The sequence below is a fragment of the Podarcis vaucheri genome (assembly GCF_965113315.1).
Source record: "Podarcis vaucheri genome assembly, chromosome: 9".
NCBI lineage: Eukaryota > Metazoa > Chordata > Lepidosauria > Squamata > Lacertidae > Podarcis > Podarcis vaucheri.
This window is the reverse complement of record NC_138767.1, coordinates 45155404-45176176: the sequence shown is the minus strand read 5'-3', so window position 1 is coordinate 45176176 and position 20773 is coordinate 45155404. Positions and strand designations below refer to the sequence as shown.

Below are 20773 nucleotides of genomic sequence, written 5' to 3'. Positions count from 1 at the left end.
ATATTTGATGCTTTATTGTATTTTTAACATTTTGTTGGGAGCTGCCCAGTCAGATGGGCGGGAAATATATAAATATATATATATGACGCTTTTGAATTATGGTGCTGGAGGAGACTCTTGAGAGTCCCATGGACTGCAAGAAGATCAAACTTATCCATTCTTAAGGAAATCAGCCTTGAGTGCTCACTGGAAGGACAGATCGTGAAGCTGAGGCTCCAATATTTTGGCCACCTCATGAGAAGAGAAGACTCCCTGGAAAAGACCCTGGTGTTGGGAAAGATTGAGGGCACAAGGAGAAGGGGATGACAGAGGACGAGATGGTTGGACAGTGTTCTCGAAGCTACCAGCATGAGTTTGACCAAACTGAGGGAGGCAGTGGAAGACAGAAGTGCCTGGCGTGCTCTGGTCCATGGGGTCACGAAGAGTTGGAAATAACTAAATGACTAAACAACAACAACATCATATATATATATATGTATATGTATGTATGTATGTATGTATGTATGTATATATATGTATGTATATGTATGTATATGTATGTATATGTTTGTTTGTGTGTGTGTGTGTGTGTGTATATATATATACGAAAGCAAATATATATATATATATATATATATATATATATATATATATATATATATATATGGTTTTGGTGTCTTCGGGTGTCTTCCCGTGTAAGAGTCGGGGTGTCTGTGCGACGTTTCGACGAGGTCTCACTCGTCATCTTCAGGCTGGTGCTTTCGGCTTCTTGTTACTGGAACAGAGCAGAATCTGGTGTTTGAGTTCCTATAAATACTGTTGAGGGGTGTGGTGTATAGCCTCCAACGTTCTGGGCAGAGAGGAAGTTCCTAGATTAGTGTGCCTTTTCTTCTTTTGTTCCTTAATTACTTGAGGGATATCTTGAGTGATTTCATGAGTGATATTCTGAATACCACTGGGTGGGTCATTAAGTGTAGATTAGTTGCTAAAGCTTTCGTGTCTTGACCTCTTGAGCTTGTGAAGAGTTTTTCTGAGAAGATGGCTGTGCTGCATTTAGAGCTCTTTAACATGGAACATCACCACAAGAGAATAATCATGGAAGCCATCGAGATAGAGAAACACCCTCACAACATGAACAAGCGTGACGACACGTCCCGCCTGCCAGACATCTGGAAATTAGCCCTCCCCACAAAAACCGACACCAGAACCAGAGGCACACAGAACGCCGTCACCAATCAACCACACCAGACCCAAACCCAGACCCTCTCCACAGACATATTACAGACTCCATCCAGTAGCCAAACTATAGTGGCACCTCCGGATGCTGCACCCCCCTGCAATCCCTACACAGATCTGGCTGGCACAAAGCACAAAACCACAGCTCGCCCCTATACACGAAGCCAAGCCAGAGCACAACTAAATGCAGCACAGCCATCTTCTCAGAAAAACTCTTCACAAGCTCAAGAGGTCAAGACACGAAAGCTTTAGCAACTAATCTACACTTAATGACCCACCCAGTGGTATTCAGAATATCACTCATGAAATCACTCAAGATATCCCTCAAGTAATTAAGGAACAAAAGAAGAAAAGGCACACTAATCTAGGAACTTCCTCTCTGCCCAGAACGTTGGAGGCTATACACCACACCCCTCAACAGTATTTATAGGAACTCAAACACCAGATTCTGCTCTGTTCCAGTAACAAGAAGCCGAAAGCACCAGCCTGAAGATGACGAGTGAGACCTCGTCGAAACGTCGCACAGACACCCCGACTCTTACACGGGAAGACACCCGAAGACACCAAAACCTGCATTCCTGTACCCGTGAAAATCTACGAAAGCATATATATATATATATATATATACTACCCAGCAGCTCCCTCCCCAGGCCCCTCAGGCTCTCCTGCTCCCTGACCTATCAGTGAGAGTTGTTAGGCAAGTGGATATGAGAGGTGCACTTTCTCCCAGTGAGGCCTCATATTTTTGGAGCTTCATTCCCAATAGCCTTTAAAAATTTTCAAAAGATGCATTTCTTTAAGCCTGTGCTTGGCTGAATTGTGCTATACCATGCAAGTTAATACATTAGCAGAATTTTAAAAAAACACTTGTAATGTGATAGATAATGTTTAAATTTGGAGGTAATTAGAGATAAAGATTTTATTGACATGCATGAATGAAGATAATACAAAGGAACCAAGGCAAGGAGTAGAGGGAAGTCGAGGGATTCAAGTAATCCCACAATGTAGATTTAATATTGATTGTGTATACAGTTGTTATAAATGTTTTATTTTATGTTTTTCTCTTTAATGTAATGATTTTGTTGTTTTTGTGGAAATCAATAAAAATATTATTAAAATAAATAAGTAAAATTGTGCTATACTGCACTTGGTAAAGAATTTCTTTAGCTGCTGCTGCTTCGAATCTGTGTGTGGCTTTGTAATTGTGTTTCATGTGTCTTGTAAGATGCCTTGCAAAGGCAGCATGCCCTGAAAAGTATTAAAAAATACTTTAAACAATATTCAACATTCCTTAGAGTGTTTTTAGTAGCTTTTAAGACAGATTTGTGTCTTTCTACAGGCAATCACACAGGCTTTCTTAAGTCCACTCACAAGGCGCACACACACAGCTGTCTCCCTACTGTAAATTATTTTGTAAAATTACACTTCCCATTGTAGATATTACCTCAAAATAGCTTGTGCAGAGGAAACATCAGACTTATTAGACATTTATATTTCATATACAGGCCCTATTCAGGTGTTCGATCTCCTCACAAGTAAGGAAAAGATGAGAGAAGCGGGGGTACAGTTTAAAGCCCTCCACAAGTTTGAGGGAAAAGGTCTGAAGTGGGAAGCCACCTTCTAAATCATCACACAGGGAGCCTCCAAGAACAAGAGGCAGCTCCTCACATCAGATCTTCCCCCTCAAATGCATGAAGGATTATAACCTGGGTAGCAATGACACGCCAGAGGGGGTGCGGGACGTGACAGCACATCCTGCTTTTCCTCACATTTCCTCAGTCTTATAAGGAGACTGAACACTTGAATAGGATGACTGTGTACCTCTGGCAACTGCCTCCCAATCTCCCACAGCCTCACTCTTAATATCTGCCACAGCTCCAAGAATTTGGGATAACACGAAGTAATAATCTAGAACTAGAAACTGCATAGCAAAGTGCAAGGCACTGACTTAGCTGTCGAGGTTTAGGCTGCAAGCCTAAACACATTTATTCACTTCAAAAGTAAAGGTCCAGTGAAGTCAATGGGAGTTACATTTGAGAAAGCGTAGCCCGTTCCTTGCATTTGCTCTTTGACGGTCTGAATACAGTGGTGCCTCGCAAGATGAAATTAATCCGTTCCGCGAGTCTCTTCGTCTAGCGGTTTTTTCGTCTTGCGAAGCAACCCTATTAGCGGCTTAGCGGATTAGCGCTATTAGCGGTTTAGCGGCTATTAAAGTCTTAGCGGATTAGCGGCTAAAAGGCTATTAGCGGCTTAGAAAAAGGGGGGGGCGGAAAAAAATCGGAACACTCGCAAGACGTTTTCGTCTTGCAAAGCAAGCCCATAGGGAAAATCGTCTTGCGAAGCAGCTCAAAAATGGAAAACCCTTTCGTCTAGCGGGTTTTCTGTCTTGCGAGGCATTCGTCTTGCGGGGCACCACTGTACTGAAATCTTCAGATGTCCTCTCTTTACCAGAGAATGGTCCTTCTCAATTGTGGTGCCTCAGTGTGGGATTCCCTTCCCAGCACCTACTCCAAATTTGTTTTGGTACCACGTGAAGAGCCTTCTTGCTGCTTCTTGCTGCTATTGATTTTCCTGCTTTTAACACATTAGACTGCATCCAATGTTGCAGCTCTGCTGGTGCATGGGAATTCCATATGTTCAACAGACTTCCTCTTCCGTCCCGAACAGAGAGGAAAAGGAAGTCCTATTGCCCCATTGGAATCCTGAAGGTGCAACACTGGATGCAACCCAGTATGTTTTAATGAGCTTGGAATTTTATCGGAATGGTGGGGAGAAAATCCCTAATAAACAACAGCAACAGACTGAATCCAAACTGAGTTAGTTGGTGTGTAGTTCCACTCAAATGAACAAACTTAAGAGCAAATCTAGATACACCCCAGTAAGTATAAGAAGAAATTAAATGAATGAATGAATGGGATTGCAAGTATTATTATTACCTGTAAGTCACACTGAATTAATGGTATATTATAATTCAAAGGGAGCAGGTGGCGCTGTGATCTAAACCACTGAGCCTCTTGGGTTTGCTAATCAGATGTTTAGTGGTTCGAATCCGCGCGACGGGATGAGCTCCCTTTGCTCTGTCCCAGCTTCTTCCAACCTAGCAGTTCAAAAGCATGCCAGTGGCTAAATAGGTACCACTGTGGAGGGAAGGCATATGGCATTTCCGTGCACTATGGCACTCGCCACAGTGTCCCATTGTGCCAGTAGTGGTTTAGTCATGCTGGCCACATGACCCAGAAAGCTGTCTGTGGACAAACGCCGGCTCCCTTGAACTGAAAAGCGAGTTGAGCACCACACCCCATAGTCGCCCTTGACTGGATTTAACCTTCCACGGGTCCTTTACCTTTTTTACCTATATTATAGTTCAAACACACCCATAAATACATGCGATAAACTCTTCTATGATCTCAAAAGTAGATCCTGTCTTATCAGATCTCCCTTCTCAACCTGCCTCCCATTTAGACTCTCCCATTACGCCTAACACCACAACAGTTCAACAGTCCTAACACCTCAAAGCAGCTACCGATTAAACTGAACCTGACAAGGCCTAGTAAAGAAGCTACAAGTTTTATGAGGAAGATCATTTTCGGGGGTGGGGGGTAAAGCTGGTCTCAGTCAAAATAGTGTGATATTACTCACAGTAGTTTAATTCTATGTCAAACCGGTCAAACCCATCCCAACAATTAAGGAATTTTTTAAAGCCAGCAAGCTATTAGGTGTTAAAAATCCTTAATTGCTGCCGTTGAAAGTGTTGACTATGCAACAGCTTGAGACATTTTCTTGTGTTTAGTGAACATTTGGCCAAACAGTTTGTCAGAAATGCTACATGCTGTACCAGATAATGAGTTGCAAGATACTGGCAAGTCATACCTAACAGGAAATAGGACTCAAATTGCAAAGGACGAGATCATTAGATCACTAGTATTACACACGCCATTTATATACAAGATGGAGGGCATTACACACAGCATTTGCATACCGCAGGAATGCACAGCAGCTGTTTGGGTTTTTTTAGAGAATTGTATATAATTCTCTATCATCAAGAAGGAGAACAGCCACAGTGCAGCCTGCTTGTTCAGGGTGCAAACAAAGGGAATGTGGCATATACATGAACATCTGAAGCGAAGGAGCATAAATTGATGCCCATAAAGGCTGCCAAATCTAATGCTTCTGGAATCAGTTGCAGAGACCCTCAATCTGTAGCCACAGGATTCTAGTTTCCATAATTGCAGCTATACCTCTTCTCTATCATCAAAGTCCAGCCTAGTGTCTAACAGAACACACTTTGAAGTATACACAGTGTAGCCTCCTTACACTAAAATTTTACTAAATTCCATGGAGACACCCAATGTGAGTTGCCTGTAGGGCTTACCCAGAGCTCAGCCGTCCTGAAAAACAGAGGCACTGCTTGATTCCAAAGTCCACAATGAAAAACAAGACAACCAACACCTGTCAGGATGAAATGCCAGGTAAGGAGCTTTCCACCTTATCTTGGGTGGGTCAAAACAGCTCTGCTGTACTGGCTCAGTCCTAAACATGGAAACCCACACATTTCATCTCCATTAACATAATCAAGTAAACAATTACTTTTATCTGTAGATGGATATGAATGAAGAGTTTCATAAATGAATAAAATATAAGGTTTTAATTACCTCTAACTCCCTTCCTAATTCAGGGGAAATAGCCCCCCCCCCAATTTTCATCACTCTTTGCAGAGACTGCAAATCCCTTGGAGACTTATCTACTCTTTTGTGGAAGACAGGCTGTGAGTACAAATATAAGTAAAAGGAACTGCTTATAAAAGAGCTTTGGTGATGGGGGATCTCCATGTAATCAATGCATTAGGTACCAATCCCAATGACTTCGGAAAGACATTTTGTGGGGCCAAAGCACTTCAAATATGTGAAAATGAAGAAGCATCTTGTAAGTGCAACAGAATACCAAATGATGGCTATATAACAGAAGTCATTCTCTTGGTGACCGTGTGTGTGTATGTGTGTGTGTATGTATGTGTGCGCATGTGTATATTATATATGCAAAAACAGCTGTGTCAACACTCAGGGCCATATTAATATGATGTTGGCAGTTCTGCATGCTTTACATGTGGCTCTCCCCTATTCACATAGGGAGTGGCAATCAAATTTAACAGAAAAAGAGGAGCACAGGTGAGAGGCGCTGTACTCTCGCTGCACCCACTATTCACCTCCCTGCAGCTCTTAACAAGCACTTTTCCCTTTCCCAAACAGACTTCCAGCATCAAAGCTTAGCTAAAAGGAAGTGGTTTGTAAGCACTTGAGGGCTACAGGAAGACAAGTCATGCACCCCTTCTGCGGTTAAAAACGAGACCTACACCTTCCCTCCTTTCAGTGCAACTGGCCAGTTGAACTAGATGACCCTCGGGATTCCTTCCAACTCTACAATTCTATGATCCTACATTGGTCTGAAAGCGCCACATCACAACTCTAACCGAAAAACATGCACAGAGGTCTTCCCGGCAGAAGAATCTTTAGGCAGATTTGGAAACAAGCTTGAGTTAAAGGTTGACTACACCAGCTGCCATCATTAATACTGTGTTAGATACTGCGATCCAGATGGATACTCAGGAAATGTAATAACAGTACATTGGACGGCTTATTATTGCAGCATGTAGGCTGGAATCAGAAACAGTATATAAAGCTGAATGAAGTGTGTCCATAAATAATGGTTGATGTTGCTGCACCAAGATCTCTGCTACTCTTACATGCCACAGTTTGCCCTAATAGTTCAAGCAATGACATTTACCACCTCAGCAGAGCCCGAGTACTGTAAACGCTTAACACTGTACACTGAAAGATTAGTAAGGTAAGAAACCAGAGCTCACAAAGTGAAACCTTAATCCCTCAAATCACTAAAGAGATGGGTATCTGATTTCTGGTAAGCGAACAATCATTTTTTCTAATCTGTAGGGATGGCTATTGCAGCAGTCATAGCTCATAGAAGTTCTGCAGCGAGTAAGGATGTGGCAGTACCAACCCAAATGGGGGATATTATTCTGTTTAAGACTGCACTAGGGTCTTAAGTACATTGTTGCTACAATTAGGCAATGCTATTGTGACATTTTAAGTCTCATCATTATCTGCTGAACTAAGGAATTCAGATTTCAGGTCAGTAAGTTTTGCCAGGAACCAGGCTGGCCGAAGACATTTTGCAGCCCAAGGTGATGGACCCCCCTCTCTATTCCAGATACAGAAGCTGACCAGACTGGTGGCTGAATCTTATTTCACGACTGGTGAAGGGACAGTATCTTTTACTGCAGTCAGATAGCAGGCTAGCTTAGGAGGCACAAAGCAGGCTGCATAACACACACACACACACACACACACACACACACACACACACACACACGTACCTGTTCCCTGACCCTCAGCAGAGGGTATTTACAGGAAAAAAGCTGTATTACAGGTCAACATACGGAATGTACCCCAAGTTTGGATTAATCATTTCTAAAGAAGGTCAATCTGACCTCTGTTATAAAGAACCAATTAATTTTCTTTTAGTAGTAGCATGCCCAGTAGTGGTACAGAATTGGAAGAGACTGGAACATCTGTGTATTTCTCATTGGAAACAACATATAGTTGACTGCTGCATCAGATAAATTAACAAAGAGATGACATGTACTGAATGATACAAATTATGTAGATGATTTTGCTGAAATATGGCATCCTTTAATAAAATGCTTTACTGATAATCCTGAAGAATGGCACGGACTGGACTTTAAATTAAACAGACTGATCCGTCCTGGAAGGGGGAAGCGGGGGGAATTGAGTTTTGTTTTTGTTTTGTAATTGTTGTTATATAACAATCTATATCAATAAAACAACAACAACCATAACCACAACCACAACTGAGTTCATTTAGAAAGCTGGCTGATTATGCCTATTTAGTTAACAACCTGGACAACTAGTAAACCTGTTCCTCTGTGTGTGTTTTTGAGCTTCTCCAGAATGCAGAACAAATATTTGCTATTTATTTAGCGGTTGCTGGCCATTTGATCTACAATTACTAAACGGCTTGTTGAGGACTGTAAAACAGCAGGTGACTTTAAAGTGCAAGTTCTGTATCAGTTATTTTGAAAAAGAAAAAGAAGTGCTATAAGATCACATAAATGCTATTAAAAAGCACACATCCTTCTTATGACTAAGATGCTAAAAATAAATGTCATTACCCTCATAGGGGTGGGGGAGTGCCTTACTTTTTGTGTCATTATGCATACCATTAAAGGATGAGTTGACAGTATCCTCCTACTCACCTGTACATTTTCCTCTGTAAGCTGAATTTCAGCAGTGTAAACATATTCAATGAGCATCTTAAGGGTCCATCCATCAACTTCCTTTATTCGAACTCTCTTTGCCTGACTCTCGCTCATTTCACCTATAATACATGGTTGTATAGCTCTGTTAATTTAATCAGATACTGGCAATTGGCATCAACATGTTGCAGTTCCAGGTGGCTTCCTCAGCACAAAAACTTTCCTCTAAGAGAAGAGAAAGGAAAAGCTTATTCTCCAGAACGAAGCTACAGTATATAGATCAGTGTGTCTCTTTTTGGAAGACACCCCCTCATACCCAATAAAAACCACAAAGTGCTGGAAAAATATTTTGAATTTATGGAGCAACTATCAGGTTTAGCTACGCTTCCTGCTATGATCTGCACAAAACTGTGAAAACCTTGGATGCCAGTCTAAAATGTCTATATCTATTTGTAATTTCAGGGCTAAAAACTTCATGGGTTCATAAAACTCAGCACATGACAACTATGTAGAAAGGGCACCAAAGCACTCATACGAACTGGAATAACGGCTTGATACAATCAGCTTTCAATATATTTAAATGATACCAGTAGAAACTGCCTTAGAAAATTCTAGCAGCCCACAAGGAGGATTATTCGCAGCAGCATTTGATTCACTGTAATTGGGCTGTACCCAACATTAATCATACTTAGTTGGATACAGCCCATTGTGCCTGGCAGGTGTAGCCAACATGGTGTTGCTAGACTCCAGCTCCCATCAGCCCTGCCTGCGGGCATAGGCTAATGGGAACTGGAGTTGAACAACATCTGGAGTATACCACATTGGCTACCCCTGCAGTATGGGATAGAATCACAAAACAAGGCAGATGAGATAGGAAGGAAATAGTCTCCGAACTAGAATTCTAGCTGGATAGTCAATAGTTTGGTCCTTTTGGAATATGTTTTCTGAGTGGAACAAAAAACTCCCAGACTCTACACATACATAGGCAACAGAGATGCTAAAACTCCTGCCTGTGAAGCCAGAGCACATAACCCAATTGCAATGGAAGATGGGACAGACAGAGGTGAATTTTTAAACTGAGGGGTTTTTTTTTTTTGCTGTTCTCTTGCCATTGTTAATTATCCTATTGCATATACATTTTTTACTTGTATTACATCTGAAAGCCACCATGGTGGCCCCTCTGAAGACCCAAAGATGGATCATATTTTTCTAAATAAAAATGGCATGTAAGGGGAGACCAGAGCCATCAGGGAATGTGTTCAGCCACAGCCACAGCCGGTCATAACAATGGACTACCTAGTATTTGATTACACACATTGAACAAAAGCATTTAAGCTGACAGAATAATTTCTAACTTGTATGAGAACTCCATATTTTTCTTTCATCTATCTTTTAAGAAGACACCTGAATCAAAATAATGCAGGTAGTGATTGACTTGGTCTGAAAATAAGAATTCCTAACGTAAGAAACTTTAGTATAAAGGGAAAGGAGGCTTAGTCAGAGCTTCAATACTAATAGTTTCCTGATGACTGACTGAATATTTATCCTAAACAACACTGAAGTCATCTAAAGAAGAGACTGTGAATCTGTGGCCCTCTGTATGAGGTTGGGCTACAGTTCCTATCATTCCTGGCCACTGGTCTTGCTGGTTTGGAATTCAGAGCACAACAGCTGGAAGGCCATCTGCACATCAACCCCAAAGACAAATGCAACCATTCTTGTGTCCTGAAAACCCACTAACATTTCAGCCTTAAACACACATCATAAGCAGTGCAAGGAGAGAGAGAAAAGGAGAAAACCCCCAGCTGGCATATAATTTACGGCAAGATATACAGTCCAGCTGTCACTTAGAGTTATGCAAAGAATACTAAAACATGAACTCCAGCAATAAGACGGCAAAGTCATTAAGTCCTCCATGCCTGTTAATAGCTTGACATTTTCAAATATTGCAACTGATGTCTCAACACTCTCTCACCCCCCAACCCCTCCCAATTCCATTTCCGCTGCAGTGTTTTGACCTTGTATACTCATTTAGCTATGCTATAGTTTCAAGAAGTAAGAAACAAAGTAGTACAGTACCTGTAAACATGGCATGGAAGTATGGGCTGCAAGCTGCTAACACAACTCTATGAGCTGCAATTTCCATGTCTTCAGCTACTATGGTCACATCACACAACAAGTTTTGACTATGTAGAAAACGAGAAAAGAAGAGGATGAGTTGTGAACAATGCAGAATCTGGAAGAAAGCAAACATCTACTGTCTGTTTTGGAAAGCTGCTTGTGTGCTCTGTATTCAGACCCCTCTTGAGATATCATAACCAAATTCTGTATGATGGTGCCTGAGATCAAGGAGCACATTTTTATCTATGTTTGGATACAATCATATGCCATTCTGAATTAAGATGGAAGGCTTTTTAAAACTGCACTGGTTTTAACTTCTAATTTAAAAACTGCATTAATTTTTTTGGTTTCTTAGAATTCCCAAACAGCACCTGCTACGAAGCTGCTAATATTATATACTCTCCCCAATAAGCTTTTAAGATATATTTAATTTCCAGATGCATTTCAAAAAGTATAACCATTACCCACGTTTATGAAAGTTGCCAACTGGGAACAGGGAATTTTGCTAAACCCCACCAATATCAATCCCCACCCCCCCACCCTGCATTTTAAAAAATAAAATGAGGAGAGTGCAGCCAAAGTCCAGAAGCTTACTGCTCCTCTTGGTAGTGATGATGCCACTATTAACATGCCTCTCTCGGCTTATTTTTATTGCATCACATCTGCAGCTCTCCACTAATCACACCTTCATCTTATTAAGAACTATTAACTTCATTGGTATTCCGATTTTACAGATGGAGAACCAAGGGCAAAAGACAGCTGCCAGTCCAACTTCACACAATGAACCTCAAACTCAAAAATATTGACCCAATGTTCTAGTCACTGAATTAGGACCATGCATGGTTTCACGACCTGGACCTTTTCCCTAGATCCCTCATTCATCCATTTTGTTTGTATGCCACTTTTTACACACACACACCAAGCTCAAAGCGACTTACAACAAAGAAGCAGGACGCATTTTAAACGTACACTACAAAAAAAACAATTTCATAACAACACAGCAAAACAATAACATAACAACACTTTCAATGTAACATAGCAAAACACAAGCTGAATTCAAGCCATTCAAAGGAAGGAAAATTTGTTATTGGGGTGTGTTCAAAGCAGGAAGAGGCAAGACAGATGGCAGAATCACTTGCAGGATGGGTGAAGCTCAGAGAGGCAAAACAACAATTTATTAATATACAGATAGTTTCATACTATTTGCCAAGATTCAATTTGCCTACAAATGGAAGAAGTTGAACATTAAGTGTGTCCCTCCAAACTGAATTTTAAAGAGGCAAATGAACTCAAGGACATTTCGTTTAAAAACATGAAGGCAAGGAATTTCTGGTTGTGAGGAATGAAATGTATGCAGAACACAATACAGCGACCCTTATTTCTGCTGGGAGAAGACCTAGCAGACAGCACACTGTAGACTGCAGTCTGTGCACAGAGTAGCTGTGCACATTCGTGGATGTCAGACTAGTTTACCCTCTTGTCCACGCAAGATGGCAGGTCCTAATCAAGCTTATTCACAAAACCCTGAGACTTACAAAGCAGGTTTGCATGTTATATGTGGCACAGCGTCCTCTTGCAACAACTAAGGAGAGGCAAGTCACCTGCCCTAGCTCTGGAGAGCAGCACCTGCTCATGAGCAGACTTCATCCCTGCAGATATCCACACTGGCACAAAGTTTCCAAAGTGGGGACAACACCATCCCCAACTCCAGGGCTGGCCCCAGTCATTGTATGAGGATCTCTCCGTGCATATAATGGGTGAAGAAGTCTCATAATGCAAACAGGCTAGAAGTTACCAACTAATTGTATTACTTCCGAACAAAATCAAGGTGCCATGAGCCAAAAAGGGGGGAGACACTTGTGCCATTCCAGGCATGGGTGCACAAGACTTTGAACAAAGGATGTGGGAACTATACACAAAAAGAGTAAACAAAATACTTTCGAAGTGGGGGACGGGGGCAATATCAAGTAGAAAAGTGACAGGTGATGCTGTTACTATGCCCCCGAAGTGCCCCTGCACCAACACCACCAACTAGGCTCAAAAACAAAACCATTTCTTACAATTCTGTCCCATCTTTCGTCTACACTTTATTGTCACAGTGACTATCCTAATAGGAATTATGGGATTTATCTCACGGCCCAAGACAGTTCTCATAACTTTCTTTACCACCATGAATGGATGCAGAAGTGTAGGCTTCTACATATGGAAAAGTTTATCTAGATGCAACTCACCTTACCCCCCCCCCCCCGCCTTGCAAAAAAGAAAACCAACTTTCTAAGGGAGCTGCTTTTGAGGGGATATGCATGCAGGTGAGAATCTCCCGATCCCATCTTAGGACATGATGCTAGCCTGTACATCCCATCAATGGCAAAGCTCAGTGAATGACCAGACAAGCAATCAGACTATGTGTATATCAAGAAGTAGTACCTTCTTAATTCATTCATAACTTTGAAAGCGTTCTTCATATGCCAAGGGTTCACTGTAACAGGACAGTGCTTTTCAGTATTATCATCTTTCAGATCCAGAGGTTTCTGCTGGCACAGTTTGGTACATCTGCAAGTAAGAAAGGCTGGTTCATTAACTGTCTGCTGGAGAGTTTGTCACAAACATGGGCTAAAAGGTTTTACCGCCTACATTTCTGCAGCTTCCGAATCATCACCACCTGAAGAAAGGAAGCCAAGTGCAGAACTTTGCTTTGACCAGGCCCTCAACACTCAGGACAAACAACCCAAACCTCTGAACTATTTAGATCCATGCATATAAATGCTCCAAGACAAAAAACCCCCGATATTTAATCAGATTAAATTACTGATAGCAGATCAAAACAGTGCCAGTTAAAAGGAGTCGCTCTGATGGATACTTACTCAAGATGTACTAACAGATTGCAAGGAAAGAGGCCAAAATGACATGCTCTTTAGCCAAATCTAGAAAAAAGCCCTAGTGCCATGACTTACCTGCACCTGCAAATGATACACTATAGTCCAAACACGAGCGCCAATGACCTTCCCAAACCTGCTTGCCTTCCGATGTTTTGGATTGCAATTCCATCATCTCTAACCATGCTGGCTCAGCCTGATGGGAACTGTAATCCCACAACATCTGGAGGGCTATGCTAGTATGACGACACATGGGCCTGATATCTCACACTACTTCATTCGAGGAGACTTCCCCCTGCCTGCCAATCAAGGCAGCAAGAATGGCCACTGGCAATATCTCATTATGTTCAAATGGAGCTGCACTGTAACCCAAGTCATCCCATATTAGCAATTGCTCCAAAGGTCAGAGTAGAGAGGCAAGCACAGGGCTTATTCCACAAGTTCGAGCCACTAGCTACCGTGCAAATGCATCAGGATCAGATTGTCCTTCCAACAAATCAGTCCTAAAGGTCACAGTGAATGTCTGTGACAAAGTGAGTCAATCAATCAGTGAATGCAGAGCCTTCTCGTCAAATGTCTGTATCCAAGCACCAAAGAGATCAAGGGGAAGACAAACTTGGCCTTTCAAAGAAAATAGATCAGCTCAAACCATCATTCTTATTAACTTTTTTAAGACATTGTTTTCTAGTCATTGCACCTCTAGTTACTTAAAGTCTCTCATGCTACGGAAATTGCCTCTATATATCACCAAGTCCATTACATTAAGGGAACATGCATGGTATTTTATTTTTTATTTTTGCAGTTGCTCAATATCCTTTTCTCTTCCTGTCCTTTTTGAGGCTTGTCTGCCTGGATAGCTCAGTTGGTTAGTGTGTGGTGCTGATAATGCCAAGGTTAAAGGTTTGATTCCCATATGGGGCAGCTGCGTATTCCTGCATTGCAATGACTAGAACTGCCCTGAGACCTATGAGCATAGGGCAGTATATAAATTCAATAAATACAGTGGTACCTCGCAAGACGAATGCCTCGCAAGACAAAAAACTCGCTAGACGAAAGGTTTTTCCGTTTTCAATTTGCCTCGCAAGACGAATTTCCCTATGGGCTTGCTTCGCAAGACGAAAACGTCTCGCGACTTTGTTTCCTTTGTCTAAAAACAAAGACATGTTTTGTTTATAAAGTTAATTTATTTTCCCTTCAATTTTTGAACTGCTCTTTACAGTATGTGTGACTTTAAAGAGCAGTTAATAAACTGTTGTTGTACCAAATTTGGCTTTGTTTGGACTTTTTTTGACCATAGGAACGCATTAATTGAATTTCAATGCATTCCTATGGGATTTCGTGATTCGCAAGACGAAAAATCCGCTAGACGACAAAACTTGCGGAACGAATTAATTTCGTCTTGCGGGGCACCACTGTAATAATAGATGATCCTCAGGGTCCCTTCCAATTCTATGACTACTCTTCTATTACTTCTTTTAGCTTAGTGCCAGTTCTGGAAGAGAACCCATCCACTTTAAGAACTTTTACAGTGGATCAAGATGTACTAACAGATTGCAAGGAAAGAGGCCAAAATGAGGCGCTTCCAGCTACAGGTCCTCCCAGTGCAGCCCAACTTCTGAAAGTTCAACAGTTCTTCAGCAAACTGCAAGGAAGTGCAATGGACAAGATCGAGGGCAAGATCGAGCACATAGAATACCTTCGAGCAGCAAGCGACTAATAAGTCTAATAAATCAAATGAAAGATGCTAGCACAGTGTGGGTAAGGTCCCAGCAACTATCTTAATTTGCTAAGAGACCTAAATCTACATCTACACACATTAGTTAGTATGCCTTGTGACACTGCCCCTTGTTGATATATGGTTCTTCAAGCATGCCAAAATTATATTCTAATGCAAATTAATATACTGTATTTAGCTTTCAACAAAAAAAGTTAATACAGTGGTACCTCCAGTCACAAACACCTCATGTTACAAACGCTTCAGGTTACAAACTCCACCAACCTGGAAGAATTACCTCGAGTTGAGAACTTTGCCCCTGGATGAGAACGGAAATCGTGTGCCAGTGGCGCAGCGGCAACAAGAGGCCCCATTAGCGAAAGCACGCCTCTAGTTAAGAACAGTTTCACGTTAAGAACGGACCTCCGGAACAAATTAAGTTCGTAACTAGAGGTACCACTGTAATGTAAACGAAGTGTATGCTACTGAGCTGTCATGTCTTAAAAGTATTTTAAAGTAAAAACATTTCAGAAGTATCGAAATACGAATTTCCACATAAAGTTTTTAATATGTTTGAATATAGCATGTAAACAACATGAAGTGTGCCTTGTTTTCCTGAACAAAGCACTTCATTTCAAATAATTCTGGCTACTGAGTGGAAAATTAAATACTTCAAACAGCACATAAAACCAACAATGACATGGTTATTTTTTTTTTAAAAAATAGCTTTGCTAACTGAATATAACTTCAACATGCTAAAGTAGATCTTAGCTAATTTAGGACAGAAAATTTAGGACAGAAAATGTTTCCAGAAAATCCACATCACTGTGAAACTCTCAAAGAAAAGTTACAGGTAGTTAGCTTGTGTACATATGGACCCCCCCCCCTTCTGCTTCAATAAACCATTTTAACAATCAAGGAAGTGCCCCTGCTCTTAACTACTTAGTGGCTCTGTTTGTATGACAAAAGGCCAGGAGTCAAACTTTATGAGACACCAAAGAACATGAGCCCCAGCTAATTATCTTTGTCAGTTTTTCCCTCCTTTCCAGTAGGGCTTATCTTTTATTACATGGGGATTACACTGTGTTGCATCCTATTCTCAAAAAATGGTCCAATAACTCATTATAAAGAGGTGGTAACATACAATTGGCACCCACCTCTACTTCATTCCATCCACTATTCCAAGAATCAAGCCTGATAAACAACTTAACATTTATCAGTGTTGCTTGCATGGTTGATTATAAGACAACAGCCAGCGGGATGCTCCCCGCTTCCCGCCAAGATGCTCAGTCTGCCGTGCAGGAAACGGAAGGGATCTGTTGCCATTTAGACTAGAACAGTGTTTCCCAACCGGTGTTCCGTGGCACACTACTGTGCCGTGAGACATTGGCTGGTGTGCCGTGGGAGGGAGGCGGGCGAGTCGGGCGGTGAGAGGCGGCGGCGGCGAGGATCCGCGTCGAGCCGGGGGCAGCTCCGCGGTGGTGGTGCCGAGCGGCGGGGCAGCGCGTGCAAAAGGGAGGAGCGCGAGACAGAGGAGGAGGAGGAGGCCGGCATGTCCGGGCAGCAGCAGCAACAACAGCAGCAGCAACTCCCGGCGACGGCTCCTCAAGCCCCGCCACCGCCCCCTCCTCCACCCGCTATCGCCACCACCACCACAACAGCCGCCGCCGCCTCAGTTGCCGCCGTCCCTCAGTCCCTCGCTCTGCTGCCTCCTCCCACCCCCAAAGCTTGGAGGTTCCCCGGCAAGGGGGAGGGAAAAAACTTTCACTTTCGTGCGTCCCTCCCGGCGTGACGCTGCGCGCTGACGTCACGGGGCTGTGCCGCGGTGGTGTGCCGCGAGATTTTTTCCCTTAAACAGGTGTGCCGTTGCCCAAAAAAGTTTGGGAAACACTGGACTAGAAGACAGACACTTAACTCTTAGTTTGGGGACACGGCACGTGCATCTGCTTTCACATTCCTTACAACACATATATACAGTGGTACCTCGGGTTACATACACTTCAGGTTACAGGCGCTTCAGGTTACAGACTCCGCTAACCCAGAACTAGTGCTTCAGGTTAAGAACTTTGCTTCAGGAAGAGAACAGAAATCGTGCTCCGGTGGTGCGGCAGCAGCAGGAGGCCCCATTAGCTAAAGTGGTGCTTCAGGTTAAGAACAGTTTCAGGTTAAGTACGGACCTCCGGAACGAATTAAGTACTTAACCCGAGGTACCACTGTATATGGGTAGCAATATGTCTTTCTGTAGCTCCACTGACCTCAGAAATCTTTGAATATCATTCTTAGAAGCCTACGCACTAAGAGGCACCTGGCAGGCCACTATGGAAAACAGGGTGTTATTCTAGATAACGTGTGAGGGACCTTTGGCCCTCCAGGTATTGCCGAACTACAACTCCCATCAGACCTAGCATGCATGCCTAGAGGCCGAGGACAATGTGCACTGCAGTTCAGCAACAACTGGAGAGCCAACAGCTCCCCAAACTTGGACCTGATGAACCACTGGTCTTAATATGCACCTCATCCATCCATCCCTTTTCTATCATCATGCACAAAACTGTCTGTCCCAGAAGAGCTTCTTCAATCTAATGTGACAAACAACAGGCTCACTTCCCCTTGGATTAATTGCTTCAGCGGATTCTTAAACTTGTTCCAATACATCTCACCTTCCTAGCTTCAAGAAACAGGACTTTGGAGGAACCTTAACAAAACTCTTCTTAGAATCTTTGGGGATCACACAACCCTCTAACCTATGGCATTTTTTTTTTTGCTGATACCCACCATTACCTGAAGCAATTTACATCCATCATTTGGATATGTAATTCTTGAACAATTTAGGCTGGTTATTTATTCATACATATAGCAGGATGCAGGTGTAGTAAGTTGAACTGAGGTCCTACTGAAATCGATGGAATGGAACAAATTAGTCATATTTGGTTGTCACTGAAATTAGGCAGCTTAAGTGCAACTAACTTCACCTGGATCCAACCCATAGTCTCTTCTCCTGTGTTCTCCATTCCCTCCAAATCATGCAGGAGCAAATGAGCAGCCTTGTCTGCTTCATTCCCAGCTCCCCTTCATCTCCAAACTGTCCCCCCCCCTTGTTATTGAGATTTCCACTACCCCAAAAAACCTTACTCTTCTGTAACTCAGGCTAGGCCAAAAACCTACGTGGAAAGTGGCAGACAAGTGGGAAATACAGTGGTGCCTCGCAAGACGAATGCCTCGCAAGACGGAAAACTCGCTAGATGAAAGGGTTTTTCGGTTTTGCGTTGCTTCGCAAGACGAATTTCCCTATGGGCTTGCTTTGCAAGACGAAAATGTCTTGCACTTTTTTCTTAAAGCCGCTTGAAGAGGCGCAGTTGCGACGGACCATGCTTCACAAGACGAAAATCATCACAAGACGAAAAGACTCGCGGAACGAATTATTTTCGTCTTGCGAGGCACCACTGTATGGCATTTTACTTTATTATCTATTTACAAAGCAGGAAGATCCAGTTAATGCAGTAATGAACATTAATATGCAACCCCCAAAAATAAAAACAAGGAAATAAATATAGCCACCCACAGACCCTTGCTGGCTCTGGTTCGAGTTAACTTTTCTTTGAAGGAGGTCAGTACAGTAGATGCTCTAAATAATGAAGACTCCAGGTCGGGTCCAAAATCCTGAAAACTGTTGCCCATCGGTGTATATGCATTTCTGAGATGGCCAGACCGGATGGTCTAACTCAGTATATTTCTATGTTAGGACAGCAACAATCACAAAGTTTCAGAAAGCAGCGTCAGTAATTGTTTGAAGCCTGGGATAATAAGGTTTTGACACATAAAGCTCGAACAAGGCACCAGGTGAGAGCATTCCAGAGTAAAGGCACCATCACAGAGAAAGCCCTTTCTCTGCTCACTGTCATCTAACATCTGACAGCAGGGGCATGCATCAGTAGAAGGGCCTTTGAGGATGCTCTAACCTGCCTGCTGAGTCTTTTAGCTATGGGCAACAGGTCTCCACTTCTAGCACCTCACTGTGAGGGGCACTGACTTAAACTGCAAACTCACAATGCTATCAGGACCTCTTTCAAAGCAGCAGTTGAAACATATTAGGGTGCATTTTCTTAATCTTTCAATACATGGGTGTTAGAAGTAGTGAACAAAAACCAGAGGGGCAGGGGGGACAGAATAGTTATTTGAAGCTAAAGAATTAAAGTGATTGTGCAGAACAAAACTACAGCCCTCACAGGCAGAAACCATCATTCCTGTGCATTACCCAGCACATTGCAAGCGCCAAATACACTACTATTCAATAGGAAATTATTACTAATTCAAACAAAAGAACAAACGAAGATAAACTGGTTCTTCTCTTGCTAGCTTGTCCCCAGCCCAGATTAGGATTTAAAAAGAGCACCTACAGACCCGGTAAGTGTGAAGGGCAGACAAACAAGAAAACGCCTTCCTGAAAGCTGCTCCCTTTCACTTAGAATGAATGGAAGTGTTCCACAAAATTAGACTACAGGCTACCTCAAAGAAGCCCAATTAAGGCCAGGGTCCGGTTTCCAGAAAGTGTTTTGGCCTGGAACTTACAGATTCTACGGGCAGTGCTTCTGAGCACGTCCAGAGTGCATTTCTGTTTCCAGACACTCGGCCAGCACCCAAAGGGGTGGCACCAGGGAGCATCCCTTCCACGCCCGAGAGCATCGCCCCAAAGGCGATCCTTCTATACCAACCCCACTCCCTTTGCTCTGGGGCGCCTGCGGGCTGGCCTCTGGGGAACAGGAAACAAACTCCGCCCGTGCTCCGAAATAACTGCTCCGTTCGTTCCAAAAAGCGGACCTTCGGTATCCCCAACCGGCGGCGGGGCCGAGGCCTGGTCCAAAGTACACTCTGCCGAGGTGGTGGTGGATGCCCTCTCCAGGATCCCTCGCACCGTTATTACGCGTGGCCCAGCCCAGCGACGCGCCTCTCCCCCCCCCCCCGGACCCCCATGCGCGCCCGCCCGCCCGCCGGCGCCGCTCACCCCAACGGCTGCAGCAGCAGCATCTCCATCGCGGCGGCTCCTCCGCTCGGGCTGCTCTCTCCGGGGAACGCGGGCACCGCGCGCCGGCGCCAGCACCATTCCAGCCGCGAGCGCTGGGACACCCCCGGCAGGTCGCCCAGAGGGAGGCAGGCGAGGCGAGCGCGGCGCCCCCACCCACGGCGGCAGCAGCAGCAGCGCCTCCGCCGCCTCGTCGTCCTCCTCCTCCGGCGCTGCCCCGCACCGAAGTGCAGACGGGGTTGCAGCTCCTGCGCCTGCTGCCGCCGCCTTGGCTATCCACGCTTTCTCCCCAGATTCCGCCAAGCCGGCACTTCCGGGGTCCTAGCCCGACTATCCTAACAGGAGGAGGGGGAGGATTGGGGGCGGGGGGTGACGCGACGTCAGCGCGCGACTTGGTGCGGGGTGGCGGGGAGAGAAGGGAATGGCTCCTACGCGCTCTCCCCCTCCCGACGCGGTCCTGGAGGCGCGGCGCGGGCGCAGTTCGCGATGGCGGCAGCTGGCGCTGGGGTGGGAGCGGGGCAGCGAGGGGAAAGGCGAGG

The 20773-nt window shown here is 43.8% G+C and overlaps 1 protein-coding gene across 3 annotated transcripts in view; it reads right to left on the bottom strand.

The window, feature by feature from the left end:
• The window catches only part of KLHL2 (kelch like family member 2), a 38338-nt gene extending 17781 nt beyond the window's left edge, over positions 1 to 20557 (bottom strand). Inside the window, exons 1-4 of one of the 3 annotated variants that reach the window (XM_082238455.1) lie at positions 20217 to 20557; positions 13052 to 13177; positions 10583 to 10689; positions 8504 to 8625 (exon numbers count right to left, since the gene is read on the bottom strand). In XM_082238455.1, coding sequence (XP_082094581.1) covers positions 8504 to 8625; positions 10583 to 10689; positions 13052 to 13177; positions 20217 to 20245 — 384 coding nt within the window. In that variant the 5' untranslated portion in view covers positions 20246 to 20557. Of the gene's footprint in view, positions 1 to 8503; positions 8729 to 10582; positions 10690 to 13051; positions 13178 to 20216 lie in introns of those variants that run through there. The other 2 variants (XM_082238456.1, XM_082238457.1) reach the window with 2 other exon arrangements.
• Between the last annotated feature and the right edge of the window lie 216 nt (positions 20558 to 20773).